The sequence below is a fragment of the Manacus candei genome, unplaced genomic scaffold (assembly GCF_025592945.1).
Source record: "Manacus candei isolate 608988 ecotype Guabito, Panama unplaced genomic scaffold, ASM2559294v1 h1tg000043l, whole genome shotgun sequence".
Lineage (NCBI taxonomy): Eukaryota > Metazoa > Chordata > Aves > Passeriformes > Pipridae > Manacus > Manacus candei.
This window is the reverse complement of record NW_026138091.1, coordinates 3,909,090-3,926,387: the sequence shown is the minus strand read 5'-3', so window position 1 is coordinate 3,926,387 and position 17,298 is coordinate 3,909,090. Positions and strand designations below refer to the sequence as shown.

General features: G+C 38.5%; 1 protein-coding gene across 1 annotated transcript in view; it reads left to right on the top strand.

Moving 5' to 3' along the window:
* Positions 1–17,298, top strand: part of TRHDE (thyrotropin releasing hormone degrading enzyme) — a 201,578-nt gene that overhangs the window by 92,804 nt on the left and 91,476 nt on the right. Inside the window, exon 6 of the mRNA XM_051795952.1 lies at positions 4,634–4,771. Within this exon, the coding sequence (XP_051651912.1) occupies positions 4,634–4,771 (138 nt within the window). The remainder of the gene's footprint in view (positions 1–4,633; positions 4,772–17,298) is intronic.

Genomic DNA, 17,298 nt, shown 5'->3' with positions numbered 1-17,298 from the left:
GTGTCTTGCAAATGCTTGTTTTCTCAGGCATTAAAGATCACTTAACTCCTTTGTATTCTTGATGGCTAGTAAAGCTCTAAATTTTGAAGAAGATATTTTCAGAAAATTTGTCAGGAAAATCATTTGCAGATTTGCACACTGATGTTAAGCTTTATTCATATAGATTTCTCAGTCTATAATGTGTTCAAATGGCTGTCCCAGAACAAAGGCGATGCTTTTAATATTGAGGCCTTTGATCTCTTCTGCATGCTAATTATCAGTTTTGGCTTTCATTATGCTGTTCCTTTTATTTTGCTAGTGGATGTTTTCCTTTTTTTTTTTTTCCATTTTAGTTCTTTTACCTGATATTTCATATTAATTTTTAGAAATGAGTTTTATGTGACTCAAGTATTACATTATTGTCATGCTAACTTGTACTCTTACATTATGCCTTGATATGATATTGTAAAATCAGCAGCAATAACCCCTCTCCATTACATCATTGTTATCCTATTATGCACAATAAATTTTTAATGTCTCTTGAAGGTACAGTCTTTTCTGCCAAAAACATTATTTCACGATTGCTTTCTCTCCATTTAGAGTTGAATGGTGGGCACCTTATTGGAGATGAATACACAAAGAGTGACCACTACCTTTCTGTAAACCTTTCTCCCTAGAACAACGTGAATTGAAATGTTGGCTAAGGAGGAGAGAGCACAGGAAAAGGATAAGCCTTTCAGGAAAACCCTGTACAAAACAGAGGAGGTCTTATTGGCAAGCATTGGAAGAAGTCATTCCTATGAAGTTATAAATACTTGAATCTAGTGACCACAGATGTTTGAAAAATAGTCAGAAAATGTAAATATTTGAAAGATGTTCATCTGTAACAACACTTCAGTGTCTGCACCTGGAAGCGTTCTACAGAGAAAGACGGAAAGCAACTGGAAATAATTGTCATGTCTTTTCTTCTGAATGCAGGTCTGGTGTCCCAGACACTGATTGTACACAGTTCAAGGAAACCTCTGAGGAGAGGAGATGAAGAGTTGGGACTCAAAGTGTGCAGTAGGAAGATAGGGAGCAGAGACGCTTCCTCTTTGCCTTTAAATGAAGGCTCAAATTTGTGTGGAAGCAGGTCTGTCCTTATTTCAAACTTGGCTTCTGTGCTGCAATACCAACTCCTGCTCAGACCCCTTGGCCCTCTGTTAACATTGCATAACATTGCACTTACGTGCGGCTACCAACACTCTCCAAGCCTGGCTGCAAGACTCACCTGAAGCCTCTTTTCCTTATGGGTGGATCACAGTCTTTGGCTTTTCTCTTGCAGTTGAACTCCCTCAAAGGACAGTTATCTTGAACAACATTCTGTCATTATTTCATGTGTAGCTGCAGACCTGTCACCTATCATCTTGACATCTTGCTGGTCTCATTAAACACATTCCAAGATTGATTTCCTTTACAATTTTTATGCTAGGGGTTTGTTTACTCCTGTAGGTATTAGTTAAAAGAGATCAATTCCACTGTACTGCATAGGGTAAGATAACTAGGGAATAGAAAGACCCTCTTCTATCAGTATAAGCAGTTTGGTCACATGTGTTAACCTTTTCCCCTTAATATGATGCCAGGACTTCAACAGCTGAGGTAGCGTTTCTGCAATAAAATTAAGGCAGTTTTAGTTTCTTTCTACATTTCTGCCTCCTGTTGCCTCTTCAAGCTGCAGACCCCTTGTTAACCAGCAAACTATCTCTGCGCCCCCTGGAAGTGATTTGAGTGTCATTTTCAAATTTGTTCTCAGAGGCTTTTTACTAAAGTGAAAAGGTGTGAATGTTTTGGAAATCCTTTTAGTTCAATAAATTTAACTTTAAAGGTCAAAAGACTTCTTAATTCTCACTAAACTGTAGGGTTGCATTTTTGGAGGCACACTAACTATTCCGTTTATATCCCAGTTAGATGGTCTGCCATAAATTTCAGGAAAGACTTTTCAGCTGTTGTAACTTGAATGAACAATCACGAGTCTAAAATGCTTGTTTTCAGTTCTGCAGGACATAACCAAAGAAACAAACAGAAAATGAAAATGTAGCCTGTCCTTTCTGTATGTTTTGTATTTTTCTTCTTAAATCTTCACTTTATGTTTCTCATGTGCTCATTTTCTTGATTCCAGGCTCTGTATTTAGGTATTAATTTGTGATTATCCAGCGTCCTTTTAATGAGTTAATTCCAAACAGTAACAATCCATTCACGCAACTGTTTGTCAGTTGTGATATCCAAACTTGAATTTGGAGACAGGTCCATGCCTCTGCATGCTTACACCTGTGTGGGTAACATACAGGTATGCGGTGTGCCCTGGCAGCCAGGAGGGTCAACTGTGTCCTGGGGGCATCAGGCAAAACATTGCCAGCTGGTTGAGGGATGAGATTGTCCCGCTCTGCTCTGCACTGGGGCAGCCTCACCCTGAATATTGTGTGCAGTTTTGGGCACCACAATATAAGAAAGATATGAAGCTATTAGAGAGTGTCCGAAAGAAGGCAGTGAGGATGGTGAAGGGCCTTGAAGGGGGGCATGTGAGGAGTGGCTGAGGTCACTTGATCTGTTCAGCCTGGATGAGATTTATGGGAGACCTCACAACAGTCTACAAGTTCCTTGTGAGGGGAAGAAGAGGGGTGGGCACTGATCTCTTCTCTGTGGTGACGAGTGACAGGACTCGAGGGAATGGCCTGAAGTTGTGTCTGGGGAGGTTTAGGTTGGATATTAGAAAGAGGTTCTTCACCCTTTGGTTGGGTACTGTAATAGGCTTCTGAGGGCAGAGGTCACAGCACCAAGGCTGACAGAGCTCAAGAAGCATTTGGATGATACTCTCAGGCACATGGTGTGACTCGTGGGGATGATGCTGTGCAGGGCTAAGAGTTGGACTCAATGATCCTTGTGGGTCCCTTCCAACTCAGCACATTCTGTGATTCCATGATATCATACATCTGATGAAACTGGGACTTTGTTACTGACTAATGGAGAATGAGAGTGAAGTGTAACCAAACTGTCTACAATCCTACACAGCTCTGCAGTTTTCCGCTGAGTAGGACTGTCATAATAATTGTTTCCCTACATTTTTTTTTCCCATTAAAAAAAGGGCAATTACTATCTGCATATGCCTGAGAAAATTTGGAAATTAACAGTAATACGAACAAGACATTGCTTTTCCCTTCACAAACCTTACCTCATGCAGCCAGCTGAGAACACTGAGAGTGTGTTAGGTAATTGGCTTTCCTGCATCCTGTGTTTTTAATTGCCTGAGTATACAGTCAGCTCAAGGTACATTTCTTGTGTTCTAATGTACATTTCTTGTGCTCTAATGAATTCTAACATAAAGGTTTATTTCCAGATGGATCAGCACTGGAAGAGCTTTTTGACTGTCTTACAAAAATAATTTAAATTAACACATTGATACCAAAACCTTACCACACAAGAAATTAAACATAGAATTTATTATGTAATTGTGTGGTTATTTTATCTGAGGACATCAAGGTGGCTTTTGAAAAAAATGCAGCATTCCTTAGAGTTTCTTTGTATTATGGCACTAGGTTGACGTTAATTTGGGAACTGTTAAAATTTAGATAAGGTTTGAGATACATCATTTCAGGGTGAAAAAAATCTCATTTAAACTTTCCATAGTTTTTCATTAACTCTTTGCATTTATTTATGACTTGAAAAAGAAAGTAAATGAAGCTCTTCTTGACACAGTGTTTTGGATTACGGACATCTACATGAATGTAATATGAAGAGTTTTTAAGCTGTGTCATTTCTCAGCTGAAAAAGCCCCATCTACTTGTGCTGTAATAATGAGTTCATAGAGTATACAGGAATGTTTCATTAATGTTGCTGCCAGAGTGAATAGGCGCAGTTTTGACATACAATCTGCAATCAGTATTTATAGAAGGTATAGAAACAAATTCGTATATTGGATGTTTTCTGGGTTTGCACCTGCCTCTGATGTGACCTTGACTATGTCATTTAACTTGTACATGCAGCTGTTTTTCCACTTGTAAAGAGAGATAATAATGGTTTCCTTCAAGTGGAGGTTACAAAGTTTGTATAGGACTCAAGCTCTTGAGGAGAAAGGATTTCTATACCAGAATTATGAAAGACAGTGCAGGCATCTGCTGTGACACTGCTGTGAGCTCTGTTCATTGTCCTGTCCCATGTCGACCTGCAATGTGAACTTGGCACTAAGAGCCAAGTAACTTAAACTTGGCTAAATAAAGCAGTAGTAATTGTATTTACCTACCTCTGTCAAAAATTTTCGTACCTGCCTATGCAATGAGCTCAATGACTTGTAACATCCATCTCTTTTTGTGATTGAAGACTGTGCCATTTTGCCTCTCTCCCCACCCTTTTTAACTGTGAATGAAAAGTCATATTCAACATTGCATTCTGCACCTCCAGATATATTTTGATTTGTTTAATTTCAGTCAAGTTTCATTGCAGCAAAATATCTTGTCTGAACCTATTCTGTATACTTATTCTACAGTAGGAGGTTATGGTGGTTTTACGTTCAAACCAGAAGGTCTGATTTTAGTCAGCCATCTCTGATAACTGTGCATCATTTTGGTATTGCTGTAAATGTGTATTTGTCTGTGATACTACTGCATATGCTGTATTTCAGGAAAAGCAGAGATTTCTGACAGATGTCCTACATGAAGTGATGTTGCTGGATGGGTTGGCCAGTTCACATCCAGTATCCCAGGAGGTGCAGCAAGCCACAGACATTGACAGGGTGTTTGACTGGATTGCCTATAAAAAGGTGAGACTAATTAAACTTATCTATCTTTTTATAATATAGATATGTAGCTATCAGAAGATCATATTCCATCTGTAAAACAAATACTGTTGTAAAACTACATACACTACAGTAGCTACTACTTGGAAAACCAATTTATGTGGAATATATTTGGAATATATTGTAGTGATTTTAGCCATTCAACATACCAAGTGTTATTAAATGTTATAAATAAACTTGAGAGGCTGTCAGAATCCAGCAAGAAGATTTAGTGCTTCTTATTACTATTTATTTTGTGACACTGTCTGAATTGTGCTAGATACTTTAAAAAGCATAAGGACATCTTTATCCTATTGAAACTCTCTAGAAAACTTGTCAAGGGCTAAAGCTAAATTTTTTTTTTGTTTTTTCTATGCACAAGAATTTTTCTGTCAGCTTGTGAAAACTCAAGTCATTGCTGAACAATGAGAATGGAGAAACTGCCTCCTGGGTTGGCAAAGGAATATGTATTAGATTCAGGCAATTTCCAATTTTATTTCACTGAATAGGAAGTCTTTTGGCCAGTTTTTGGACTGAACAGCTTCTGTGCAGAAGTGAGAGGGCTGCACACTTTCCCCTCCTCCATCACATGACTGGGCTTGCTGTTATCCTGTGGCCTGAAAGCTGGTGATTTCCATTATACTACATGCTTATTCTCTGCTACTGCCTGCAGCCTTCCCATAGGGAGCTCTCCAATGACAAGAATCATTTGACTATCACCTTTGCATCTGATAATCTTTTCTTCTGCATCATTAGCTGCCTAACAACAGACTGTAGCAAGACAGCAGCAGCATAGCACTGACATGGTGACTGAACCTCCGGTTTGTCCAGTGCTCATTCCAGACTAAAAAAGAGGTATATCCTCTCTTATAGTCATTCCTATAGAAACATTCCTGTAGAAACATTCCTAGACAGCAATAACTTCACCTTGATCCTCTGGATAAGGATCTTATGCCTTTTAGAATGGGCAAGAGTGTATGTGTGTACATGACCATGTAATAGGTCTACAATGTAATATACAAACCAAAAATACTTGGGGAAAGGTTTTAAAAGATTGGAGTCGCTCAAGAGCCCAAGTAACATTTTCAAAAATCCCTTGGCTAGCTTTGAAAACATTGTTCGTGGTCAATTAAGCTATAATAGCCAGCAGCTCTTAGCCTACTGAATGTTCTCGTTGTTTAAATGTTTCAATTATATGTTTGCTGGTGAACCTGGGTAGGTTCAGAGGCTTATCTCACATCAATATCTTAATATTTCAAGCTAATTATTTTTCTAATTAATATGATAATAGTAATATCACACAGTTAACAGTAATACTTAACACTTCATCTTATGAACACTTTGCAAATGTTAAATAATTTTAATTTACATTGAAATGACAAAATAGGACAGTAGGACAGATCTGTATACTGTTAGCTGTTTCATGCAGGCTAATAAGTCTGTTTTCTGTGCAGATTACAGAACAATTTCTGTCTTGTGTCCTTGTTCCTTTTCCAGTGTAACAGGGGCCATCCCCAGTGGATAGAGCAGCATCTCCACTCAGCTCCACTGATGGCCACCTCCCAGACCTTAGGTGACAGTGAATGTATTCATAGAAAGGCATGATCCTGTAAATTTTGAACCCAGTTACCAGATCTGGCGAAACACCTTGGGGAATGGCAATGGAAGAATTTACTTACATACTTGCACAGGTGAAGAGGTTAAAATACCCACTCTTTCACTGATTTTCCTGTCTAATGGTTTGTCTTTCTGCTAGTTTCTGTAGCCATTCATCCTTTTGGTTTAGACACAAGCAAAATCTAATAGGAAGAAACTTTCCTGACTTGACTTTGTAGCTGCTCTTTTCACTGTTTCTATACCTTCCTCCAAACACCTGACACTGTTTCTGTCTGAGGATAAATTAGACCAAATTTAAGGTATTTTACATCTTCCATTGTTTCACTGCTATGTAACCTGGTATGCATGCATGCATTGCTTACATTTCAAGTATGAAAATTAAACTCATTTATTAGATATCTACAATATTTGCCTATTCTTCTAGCTCTCTAGTGTCTGCCAATATAAAATCCAAACTGTAGAATTATACTGAAGGCTTTCACCTGGTCAGGTATGTGCTTAATATTTTCAGGTGCCTCAAAGTTCTCCTTACACAATGAGCCCTGCTGGAAGGGATAGTACTACTGGTGTTTCTGGAATGACTTTTTGGTTGTCTGTTGACTGATCTTTTAAATGACTGTAAAGTATTAAGTTCTTGGAAATCTTTTTCTGGTGACTCTAGTAAACTTTGAATCAGGACCATCAGTGAGGACTTTTCAACTACCTTAAATCAAATGTCTTTTAGCAGTGTACCACTGTTGTGCAGTATCTTTCCCCTACATTTTGGAATTTTGTTTTTCATTCTCTTTAATTTTTTTTTAAATGTCCATCTTGTGCTCCCCGAGACTTTGGATTGTCCATATGGTCTCTTTTCTCTTTTCACAGTTTTCTACATGATATTGAAATGATGAAACTTTCCCTATCTAATTTTTGTTCATTGAAATGACAGTCATAGAATGTCATTATCATTTCATTGTCTGTACTGTCATCAAGATGGCATAAATCAGTTAGACACCATTAAAGTGCCCATCTCTTTTAGACACTCAGCTGTCATTTTAAAGATATGCCTCTTTTTCTTTCTATACACTGAAGAAATGACCATTGCAAATGTGCTAATTAAATGCTTCAGAGCTGAATATATTTTTCATTTCCACTTTCTTGTCCTCGGTGATTGCACGTGACACAAACACCTGAAGAATGGCATTCAGGTAATCCCATAAGCAGAGTGCAGCCTGGCAGCACATGATGTTTTTCTGCTAAAGCTGTTGAGGGTAATGCTTGCCTCTTTTAAAAGCATCATACTAGTCGTTCTTCAGATAGGAGCACATTATCCTCCATTAGGGTCACAAATATATAGAGAAAAATGTGAAGTCGCTGTAGTTCATTAATAAACAGTACTTGTAGATGATTCAAGGCTCTCAAGTTACATCAGAGAGTGGATATGTCTTCCTAGTGCAGCTGGAAGTGAGATAGTGTCCTCCCACAATGATGGGAAAAGTGTTTATATCCCAAGAGCAGTAGAAAATATAGCCTGTTGAACACAAGAGTGGATCTGAGGATTGTTAAATCAAAGCAAAAAGCGTGACAGCCTTTTCACACTAGAAATAACTGACAGCAGGAATCATAGCCCTGGAGAGCTGCAGCATCAGAGGAGGGAGTGCAGCAAGAAAAACATGAGGAGCAACAATCAGTGAGGAACAACCAGCTGTAATAAAATGGAGAAACAAGGCAGCTGCATCTCAAAGGGAGCAGCCAGACCCAGAGCAGCGTGTGGGAGAGAGATCCCAGACACAACTAAAGGAGTCATAGCGCTAGATGAGCAGCCACAGCCAGATAAGGGAAGGGATGAAAGGACTTGTAGAGAGCCAGATATCTGAAGTTGTTTCTATCAGCCTGCTGGATGCTTTGAAGGGTGTTGGTTGAAGACTCTGGCAGCAATTAGAGCAGGCAGGACCAATACAATGGAGTGCAACTGTAAAAGTACCCCCAGTAGAATATGTCTTGGCAAGTGACAAACAATAATCAAAACAAGGAAGAAGATGACTGGAATAGGGAAGAATATTAATTTTTTTCCTTCTGTAAGCAAAGTGAATCTCAACAGTGAGATCAGTTACTGGCTCTGACTTTATAATGCAAACAATTATTTATTTCCTAAACCTCTCTCTCTATATAATTTCCTTTTCCCACTTAACTCTATACCACTTCTTTAAAAATGCTTTTTCCTGCTTTCTATGTCAAGTGATGGAAGGAAGATATACTTCTGATAGTAATAGAGGGAGACCATGCTCCCTGCCTCCCCTCTAAAGCAACACTCTGCATTAGAAAATCTGTTCAACTAAAAGTTTACACAGAGAAAAATGCTTGGCTTCCTGTATATTGCAATAACAATATAGAGTTCTGGCAAAGGAGAATTTAAGAAATTGAAAGCAGTGACTTGCTCACCCTTTTGAGTGTAATTCTCTCTGAAAATTTACAGCATAGCATGTTCTGCAAGAATGTGGAACAACAGTAGGGCTAATGCAGTCACTAGAAGGGCTCTCCAAAAACTTCATTCTTTTTACTTCTATTCCTCAGGCACTAGGAAGGATATTGGCACTGTAATAAAAAAATAAAACAAAAAGAACTCCCATTCCAAACATTTATTCTGTCCAGTAAAACCAGAAATATTAGTTTGTAAGAAAGCCCATTCATGAGTGCAATGAAATTGTGATGATGTGCGTCTATGAAGTGACTACAGAAAAGGGAGAGTAGCTCATTAACAGTGAAAAAAATCCTAGATAAATGCATATAAATAGCAAAATAGGTTCTATTTTTAACTTTTCACTTAATTAAATCAATAATATAAGATAGTATCCAGTTAGTTAAGTCTTAAAATACAGCACAGATGACTTTAGAACCCACTCTCTTACTGCAGTATAAAGGGAGAGCTTTTTGTTCTCCTTAATTTAGCCGTGATGTTGTCTGTGAATGCCATTAACTTCTGGGTGCACATTCACCTGATGCTGATTTCTCTTCCATGACTTGTGAGTGCAACAGGTCAGTGCCCAGATTGCAGAAGGTGCTTTCAGGAGCCATTTGTTCCTAATGCATTGTAACAGAGTAGGTATCTTGTAATGAAAATAATGTCTTTCTGTTTAGATGAAAGGCTGCAGGTTGTTACTACTTCCAATATGAAAGTCATCGAAACTCAATCAGTGAAACCTATAGGTTCAAGTTCAGAGCAGCCCCAAGAGTACCTGGCTTAAAGTATACAGGCCGTCCCAGTCCAACCAGTGGGTGCCAGTACATAAAGCTAGGCAGGTGCTTCAAGATACTTAAAATACCTCTCTTCAGCCATCTGCACACCTTCCTGACTCAAACAGGAAAAACTGTCATTAACCCTTTACACTGTTTAGTATATGCTAAGATATTATTTTCTGAAGAAGAAACATAGAAACCACTGCGTGTGAGATATAAGCAACCACACGTGGACAAGTGCTTCAGGAGTGTTATGTTCCCCACAGCAGGGACAATTATATATGGGTTTGATTGGAAATAATAAAGATAGAGCACAAATGTTAATAGAAGCATTTTATTTAAAGAAGAGCTCATTAGACTAGATCACTTAGGGTGGAGTGATCGGGAAGACATGACCTATTGTGGTACAAGTCTTCTGCCTATTCCCCATGGAAAGGCAGTGGCAGAACGGCTGGAGAATGTGATGAGAGCAGAAATGGCAACAGTAGATATAAACACTACCCTACCACCCTTCTTTTCCCAACAGGGAGTAGAAGGAACAAAATATTGTACCTGTGTCTCAAATATTTCTATGGCTCAGCATAAAGTGTTGATAAAAGTCAATGTACATGGAGGTACACCAGCCTATGCAACAGGGTTCCTGAAATGCAGTTGCTTTTTCTGCTTCTCTGTTTCTACTTTTTAATGGTTGTTTTACTTCAGTGCCTGGTAAAGTTCTGGAGAAGATTATTCTGGAAAGTATTGAAAAACGCCTGAAAGACAATGCTGTCATAGGTCACAGCTAGCATGACTTCCTGAGAGATAAGTCCTGCTTATCAAACCCAATTTTTCTCTGTGACAAGGTAACCCACTTAGTTGATCAAGGGAAGCCAGGTGATGTAATCTTTTTGGATTTCACTAAAGCTTTCAATACTGTCTTTCACAGGATCCTTCTGGACAAAATGTCCAGCACACAACTGGATAAACACATCATGTGTGAGTGAGCAATTGCCTCATGGGTGGAGCACAGAGGGTAATAGTGAGTGGGCTAACATCAGACTGGTGACCTGTCAGTAGTGGGGTTCCACAAGGTTCCATCTTGGGCCCTGTGCTCTTCAACATCTTCATAAATGACTTGGACACAGGACTGGAAGGGATACTAAGCAAGTCTGCAGATGACACAAAGCTGGGAGGAGCTGTTGAGTCCCTCAAAGGCAGGGAGGCCCTACAGAGACACCTTGACAAATCAGAGGACTGGGCAGTCACCAACCACATGAAGTTCAACAAGTGGAAGTGCTGGATTCTGCACCTGGGATGGGGCAACCCTGGATGTTTGTCCCCCAGACTGGGGAATGAGGTGCTGTAAAGCAGTGCCACGGAAAGGACCCTGGCGGTCCTGGTCGATGGCAAGTTGAACATGAGTCAGCAGTGCCCTGGCAACCAGGAGGGTCAACTGTGTCCTGGGGGCATCAGGCAAAATATTGCCAGCTGGTTGAGGGATGAGATTGTCCCGCTCTGCTCTGCACTGGGGCAGCCTCACCCTGAATATTGTGTGCAGTTTTGGGCACCACAATATAAGAAAGATATGAAGCTATTAGAGAGTGTCCGAAGGAAGGCAGTGAGGATGGTGAAGGGCCTTGAAGGGAGGCATGTGAGGAGTGGCTGAGGTCACTTGATCTGTTCAACCTGGATGAGATTTATGGGAGACATCACAGCAGTCTACAAGTTCCTTGTGAGGGGAAGAAGAGGGGTGGGCACTGATCTCTTCTCTGTGGTGACGAGTGACAGGACTCGAGGGAATGGCCTGAAGTTGTGTCAGGGGAGGTTTAGGTTGGATATTAGAAAGAGGTTCTTCACCCTTTGGTTGGGTACTGTAATAGGCTTCTGAGGGCAGTGGTCACAGCACCAAGGCTGACAGAGCTCAAGAAGCATTTGGATGATACTCTCAGGCACATGGTGTGACTCGTGGGGATGATGCTGTGCAGGGCTAAGAGTTGGACTCAATCCTTGTGGGTCCCTTCTAACTCAGCATATTCTGTGATTTTCAGGAAAGGGCAAAGCAGAAAGTTTTAGGTAGCATCTGTTTTTTTTTTTCCCCTGAAGGAGTCCAAAAAACAATGCCTGTGTAAAGGCAAGGACTGATTTTGCTGATACACATCCTAGTTTAGATCAGTAAAAGAAGAGCAACAATTACACGTGTTAAAGTAACTTGGAGCAAATTGTAAGAATTAGAAATAGAAAATGAAGTGGAGATAATGAGATAGAGTAAAAGGAACAAAAAACTTGATGTAAGAATATGGTCAATATTTTGATCAAAATATGATCCTGCAGGACTTCTATTCAGGAGGGAACTCTTTGGCACAACCTCTGTCTCACTGTTTTGTTGTTGTTGCTGCTGTTGGTTTTTAAACATATGTTCAAGTACCAGATAATTTATGAAGCTTAAAGGAGGCATTAAAAGAGAGAAAGTAGAATTACAGATTTAGTTATAATCAGTTGCAAATCAGTCTTAGGCAAATGGATCGAGATTCTTATGTGGGATTTAGCAAACTAAAAAAAATATTTTTTTTTTCTTCAAGATTTCCATATTAAAGCAGTTAATGAAAGAGTATGATGTACCTTTGTCCTTGTCATTGGTGTCAGAACATGTAAGAGAGATTCTGGTGGTGGGAAATAAAACTCCTGTTGTAAATCGAGTCCTGATAGCATTTTGTCTGGATGACGGCTAACATTTTATTATTCAAGGAAAATGATGTGACAATATCCACCTGAAGAGCATGATTAGTTATGGTCATTTACCCCTGAATTTTATTCTTTGTGTCATGTTCCTAAAATTTGCAGCAGAATTTATGTCTAAGACAAGCATTTCACCAAAGCCATCGTACCATCTGACCATTTTGGTATTATCCAGCCTTAGAGCAGCTGTGTTTGTCAGAATAGAAAATTATTATGATTTCCAAGTGAAAAGCTCTCCTTGAATATAATGTTGCTTTTTCAGTGGTGTTTTGGCATCAGATAAATGGCCTTTTATTCTATAAAACCAACATAAAATCCCTTTATACATCTTTGAGGATTTAGCACAGTATATTGCAAGTTTGTAGGTGTATTTGCTGATTTTAAAGATACTGGCTTACCCGTGCTGTTAAAAAAATTTTAAAAATAGTGTAAGCTTACTTTCTTTGTTAAAGTATATCTTGTTTTTATTGCTGAGTATCAGCAGCACGTTAATTTGTAAGTGTGCACTGCTTGATAAGCAAATATCAATTGCTTTAAAAAGTAAAGAAGATGAATTAAATGACTGGTTTTTTTTTTTCTGGTCTGTACCATTAAAAGCAGTTAGGGATGGTTTTGTTTAGGCTCCTTTTAACAAATTATTACAAAGTACAGGGAAACTGATCAGACCCACATTTAGCTAAGTACATAGTTATTTGTTCAATTTTATGTGTGTAGGCTGTGGAATTTCAGTTTGATTGTTTGCTTGCTTGAGGTACTTCAGTGTGTCACTAAACAATGGCCTGGACTACGACCCTCAGGATAGTCTCATATTGTGACATTTTGTACTTGTATGCTGCATAACCTGCATCTACCTATCTCCTTCCTTACTTCTTATGACTTTTATGTGGGCTTTCCAAAGGGAAAGCCTCTAGGAATTTATTTAAACATTTTACATTTCTCCCACAGGAATGAAATCATAGGCATGTGTTTACTCATTTAAACAAATATGTTCTGTTATCCTAATCAAATAAAGAGCATTCACACTTATCAAATTCACGTTCATTAAGCTTCATTTTTTTCTTGTAATATTTGGAGATGCCATTGGAGAATACAGAAAAGAGCTATGCTGTTGTATTACAGTGTTAGGTTTCTGAAAATGAAAGAGGAATTTAGTGTGATGACTCATGATACAATCTAATTAATTCCCTGAAAAGAATTTCTTATTGAGTACTTATGCAGTTCTCAGAGATGAGATATTTTTGATAGAGACAGCTGAAGAATTCCAGAGAAGCCTTTGCAATTATGTCTGCTCTTACAACTCCATAGAAGTACTTTAGCAAAGGTCTCTCTGGAGCCTGCCACAGTATCATGTTTTAACTGATGTCATGAAGAGGACACTCTTATTCCACAACCATCAGAGTAAGGCCATGTACCATGAAAGACTGTTTAGATGACAAAGGTAGGAAAATAAAATACATTTCAGTATAAACTTCTGAATGGGAGCTGAGGAATGACTGGACTTCTCCCTTTGAGGGAAAAAGAGAAAAGCAAGAATGTATGATGAATATGTTTGCTTAAGGAAATGCAGCTAAAGTGTAACACCTGAATTTGAAAGTGGTTACCCAGTTTTCAGTTGTTCATACAGGGGAACTAGGGAATGCATGTTGATTTGCTTAAGGTCAGACCAGCTGCTCAACGGACATTGCAGTCAGACTTCTCACATCTCTTTATCCTCTTCTTTATCATGCTGAGGGTAACAATTCAGTTAACTCAGTGCACTGCATGTAGTGTAACACAGCAGATCAGTTGACCAAGTTTTTAAATAGTTCACTTACATATATATATACGCTATTCTGTGTCTACGCTTGAGCCAATTCTGCAGATGCAACTTAGTCAAAACATATTTTTTTCTGTTAAGTATCTCCAAGATTCAACTGATTTCATTTTGGTGGGGTTTTTAATTTTATGTACAAGTTCTTTTTAAAATGTCACATTTTTGCTACATGTTTGATGTACATTATTCTCTGACTTTTATTTCATGCTGTGTTTTTGTCAATAAGCTAAATTTCATGGAGCATCCAGCTGTGGTTGCTTAGTACCAACAAAGAATGATTATTTTGAAAATCGTGACTTGGATATTACTTGTTGGCTAGTATTCGCGTTACAAAATTGAAGTACAAATGTGCATTCTTTGTATGAATGCTTGTTTACATGATCTAATATTTGAAATGAACTTAGACTCACAGAATTATCCGCAATTTTGAGAAATAAAGAATAATGTACGAATTCAGGAACTTTGAACTGAAATGAAGTGATACTCATTTGCTTGAGAACCTGTTTGATTGTGAATATCCTTAGGCTTCTATTTGACGGAGAACTGTAAAAATATATTTAACATTTTAAAGAAAAAACTCAATTTATATGCTGCAAAGAGAGATTCTGTCTTAGTAATCAGGTAGAGTTCTTGAGGTAGAGTCAGTAGACACTAGTTTGAAAAGATGTCTTTGACAAGGCACCTCACCTATAGCTCAGGGTAAATAGTTTAAGGAGAGAACTGTTTAACGTGTGTGTACTGTGACCGATTCATCAAAAACCCCCTAATACTATTATACATCAGGTATATACTAGTAGCCGTGAAAATTTGTATTTCATCTCATCTTGTATTTGTATCTCATCTTAAATCAGGAGGTCTTTATGAAAGAATGATGCCTTTGCAAGTGCCTGTATGTGGTCTGAGTTTTGTTTTAATCAATGAAGATGAAGATGATTATAAGAAGTTACTGTTGATAATAATAGTTCTAACAATACAAATAGCATTTAGTGTAATTGAGGATAGAGTAATTCACATTTCCTTGAGCTAGAGAGAAAGTAGCCTTATCTTTAATTGCAGGTATATCAGCACACAGAAAAATAACAGTATTTGTGTCCCCCTGTATTTGAAAAGCAAGCGGTGCTCTTACATATTATGAATGATTTTGAACTGACTGCTGCACAATAGAAGAAAGTTAATAAATCACCTGTATTCAATGTTGGTTTTGGTTTTGTTTTTTTAATGAGAGAAGAAAAAGCAAACTGAATGTGTGAAGGTTTTGTGGAAAATTGACATATTAAATTTCTTTTTTAGAATTTCAGTTATGTAATTTTTGTTGGTAGTCCAGTGCTCCTCTCCTCAACATCTCACTCCCTTCTTACACCTTGGATACCACGGTGGTTTTTTTCATACCAGGATATTTCCTGATTTTAGTTTTTGTGTCACAAAAAGGATCATTCTGAACTAAATTAAACAGCTTTAATTCTTAAAGAAGGATGGCAAGGTGGACATTCGGTGAAGAAGAAATAAATTGAGATCTGTGTAATCGGTACGATTGATATTTGATGTTATGTGAGATAAATTGATAGGTAAGCCTGCAAGATGGTGTCTCAGACTTTGCAAACTCAAGGAGGTGTTTTTCCACTATTTACTCTTCCATGTTTTCTAATGTTGCTTTGTAAGTTACAGGATGAAATATCTTCAGAGAGATTCATATCACCTCACTTGAGATATTCATTGTGTAGACTCCTGCAACTGAGTAGTCCTCTCACCTTCCTTTATCATCAGTGATGTGCCAAACAGGCACCTCTAGGGTGAAATTCATCAGTCCTATTTTAGATGCATGTCTTTGGATGAGATGAATCAGGGTGAACAGAAGTGCTTACTCCTGTCTTCATTGCCTTTAAAGGGGGTCTAGGCAGCTGGCTCAGCTGCCTGCAGCTGAGTAAATATCAGTTAGCTGCAATGTATGTGATTGCACTCAGATGAATCTCAATCATATGGTTAAAACAAAAACAACAAAAGCACAACCAAGAAGAAAAAGAAATTGATGTTACAGGAAAAAAATGAAAAGTTTTGGTGGGAAGGTGGATGAAAGAGCTATGCTTTTTCTGATCTCTTTTTTATGAACTCTTTTCCTTCCTCCAGTCTAACGCATTTACAAAATAATCAGTTACTTCGCCCTTAGAAGAGTGACCTGTAGTTCATGCTTTCTGTTTTGTTGCTGGTATTTTTCTATCTTGAGAGCTTTTTAGAATACTGACATAATTTTTGGTTCTTCAAAGAATAATGATGAATGAGTTCCCAGCTTATTCGTATCTCTTCACATGCTGCCTCTTGTCTGTGCCTGCTACCTTCTGCATAACCTTATGTGCTGGTTTGCTTATTTTTATCTTGTCCCATTCACTGCAACTTCTTCACCAGTTCTTTATTTCAAGTGCTTTTCTTTGCTGTCTGCTCGATGTAGAGCATCCACTTTCAGCTAGCAAGCACTTTGCCCTCTCTTCAGGGCCTTTTGTTGAATACCTACCTTTGTTGGTCTTCTTATGTAAAAGTATGGCATGTAGAATAAAGCAAAATATATGTTATTTGACTGTATATATACAAAAGGATGGTGTCACACCAGTTTTGTACCTTCACAATTCAGAAATTCTCTTCCCTGCACAGAGTGGGGAACCAGTCTCTGTATGGTCTTTTTGGACAGTGCACTTTAGATGTCTGCAGTGCAGATGTGTACATATGAGGTAGTCACTTGTGCTGGTTTAAAGGTAAACCAGCAGGGGAAATGAACTCAACTCAAAGGAGAGATTATAAGTCAGAATAACAATTTAATAAAATAATACAATTAATACGATTATACAGACAAACAGTTGGTTTTAACCCACAAAACCCAAATGTATAACCCAGCACCCTGGGGCATGAACAGAGTGGTGTTCATTGGGCCCCCTGAGTCCAAGGTAAAAGGAGAGGGGAAAACCTGTTGGTGAGAGTGCTGTTGCAGTCTGGTCAAGAGTGGTGATTGCAGTCCGGTCGAGAGTGGTGGTTGCAGTCTGGTTGAAAAAGTGGTGGTTGCAGTCCAGTCGAGAGTGGTGGTTGCAGTCTTCTTCTGGATCCCATGAGTGGTTAAAAAAGTCCCAAGACTCCAAGATTATATATCCTCCAGTTCAGGCAGGAA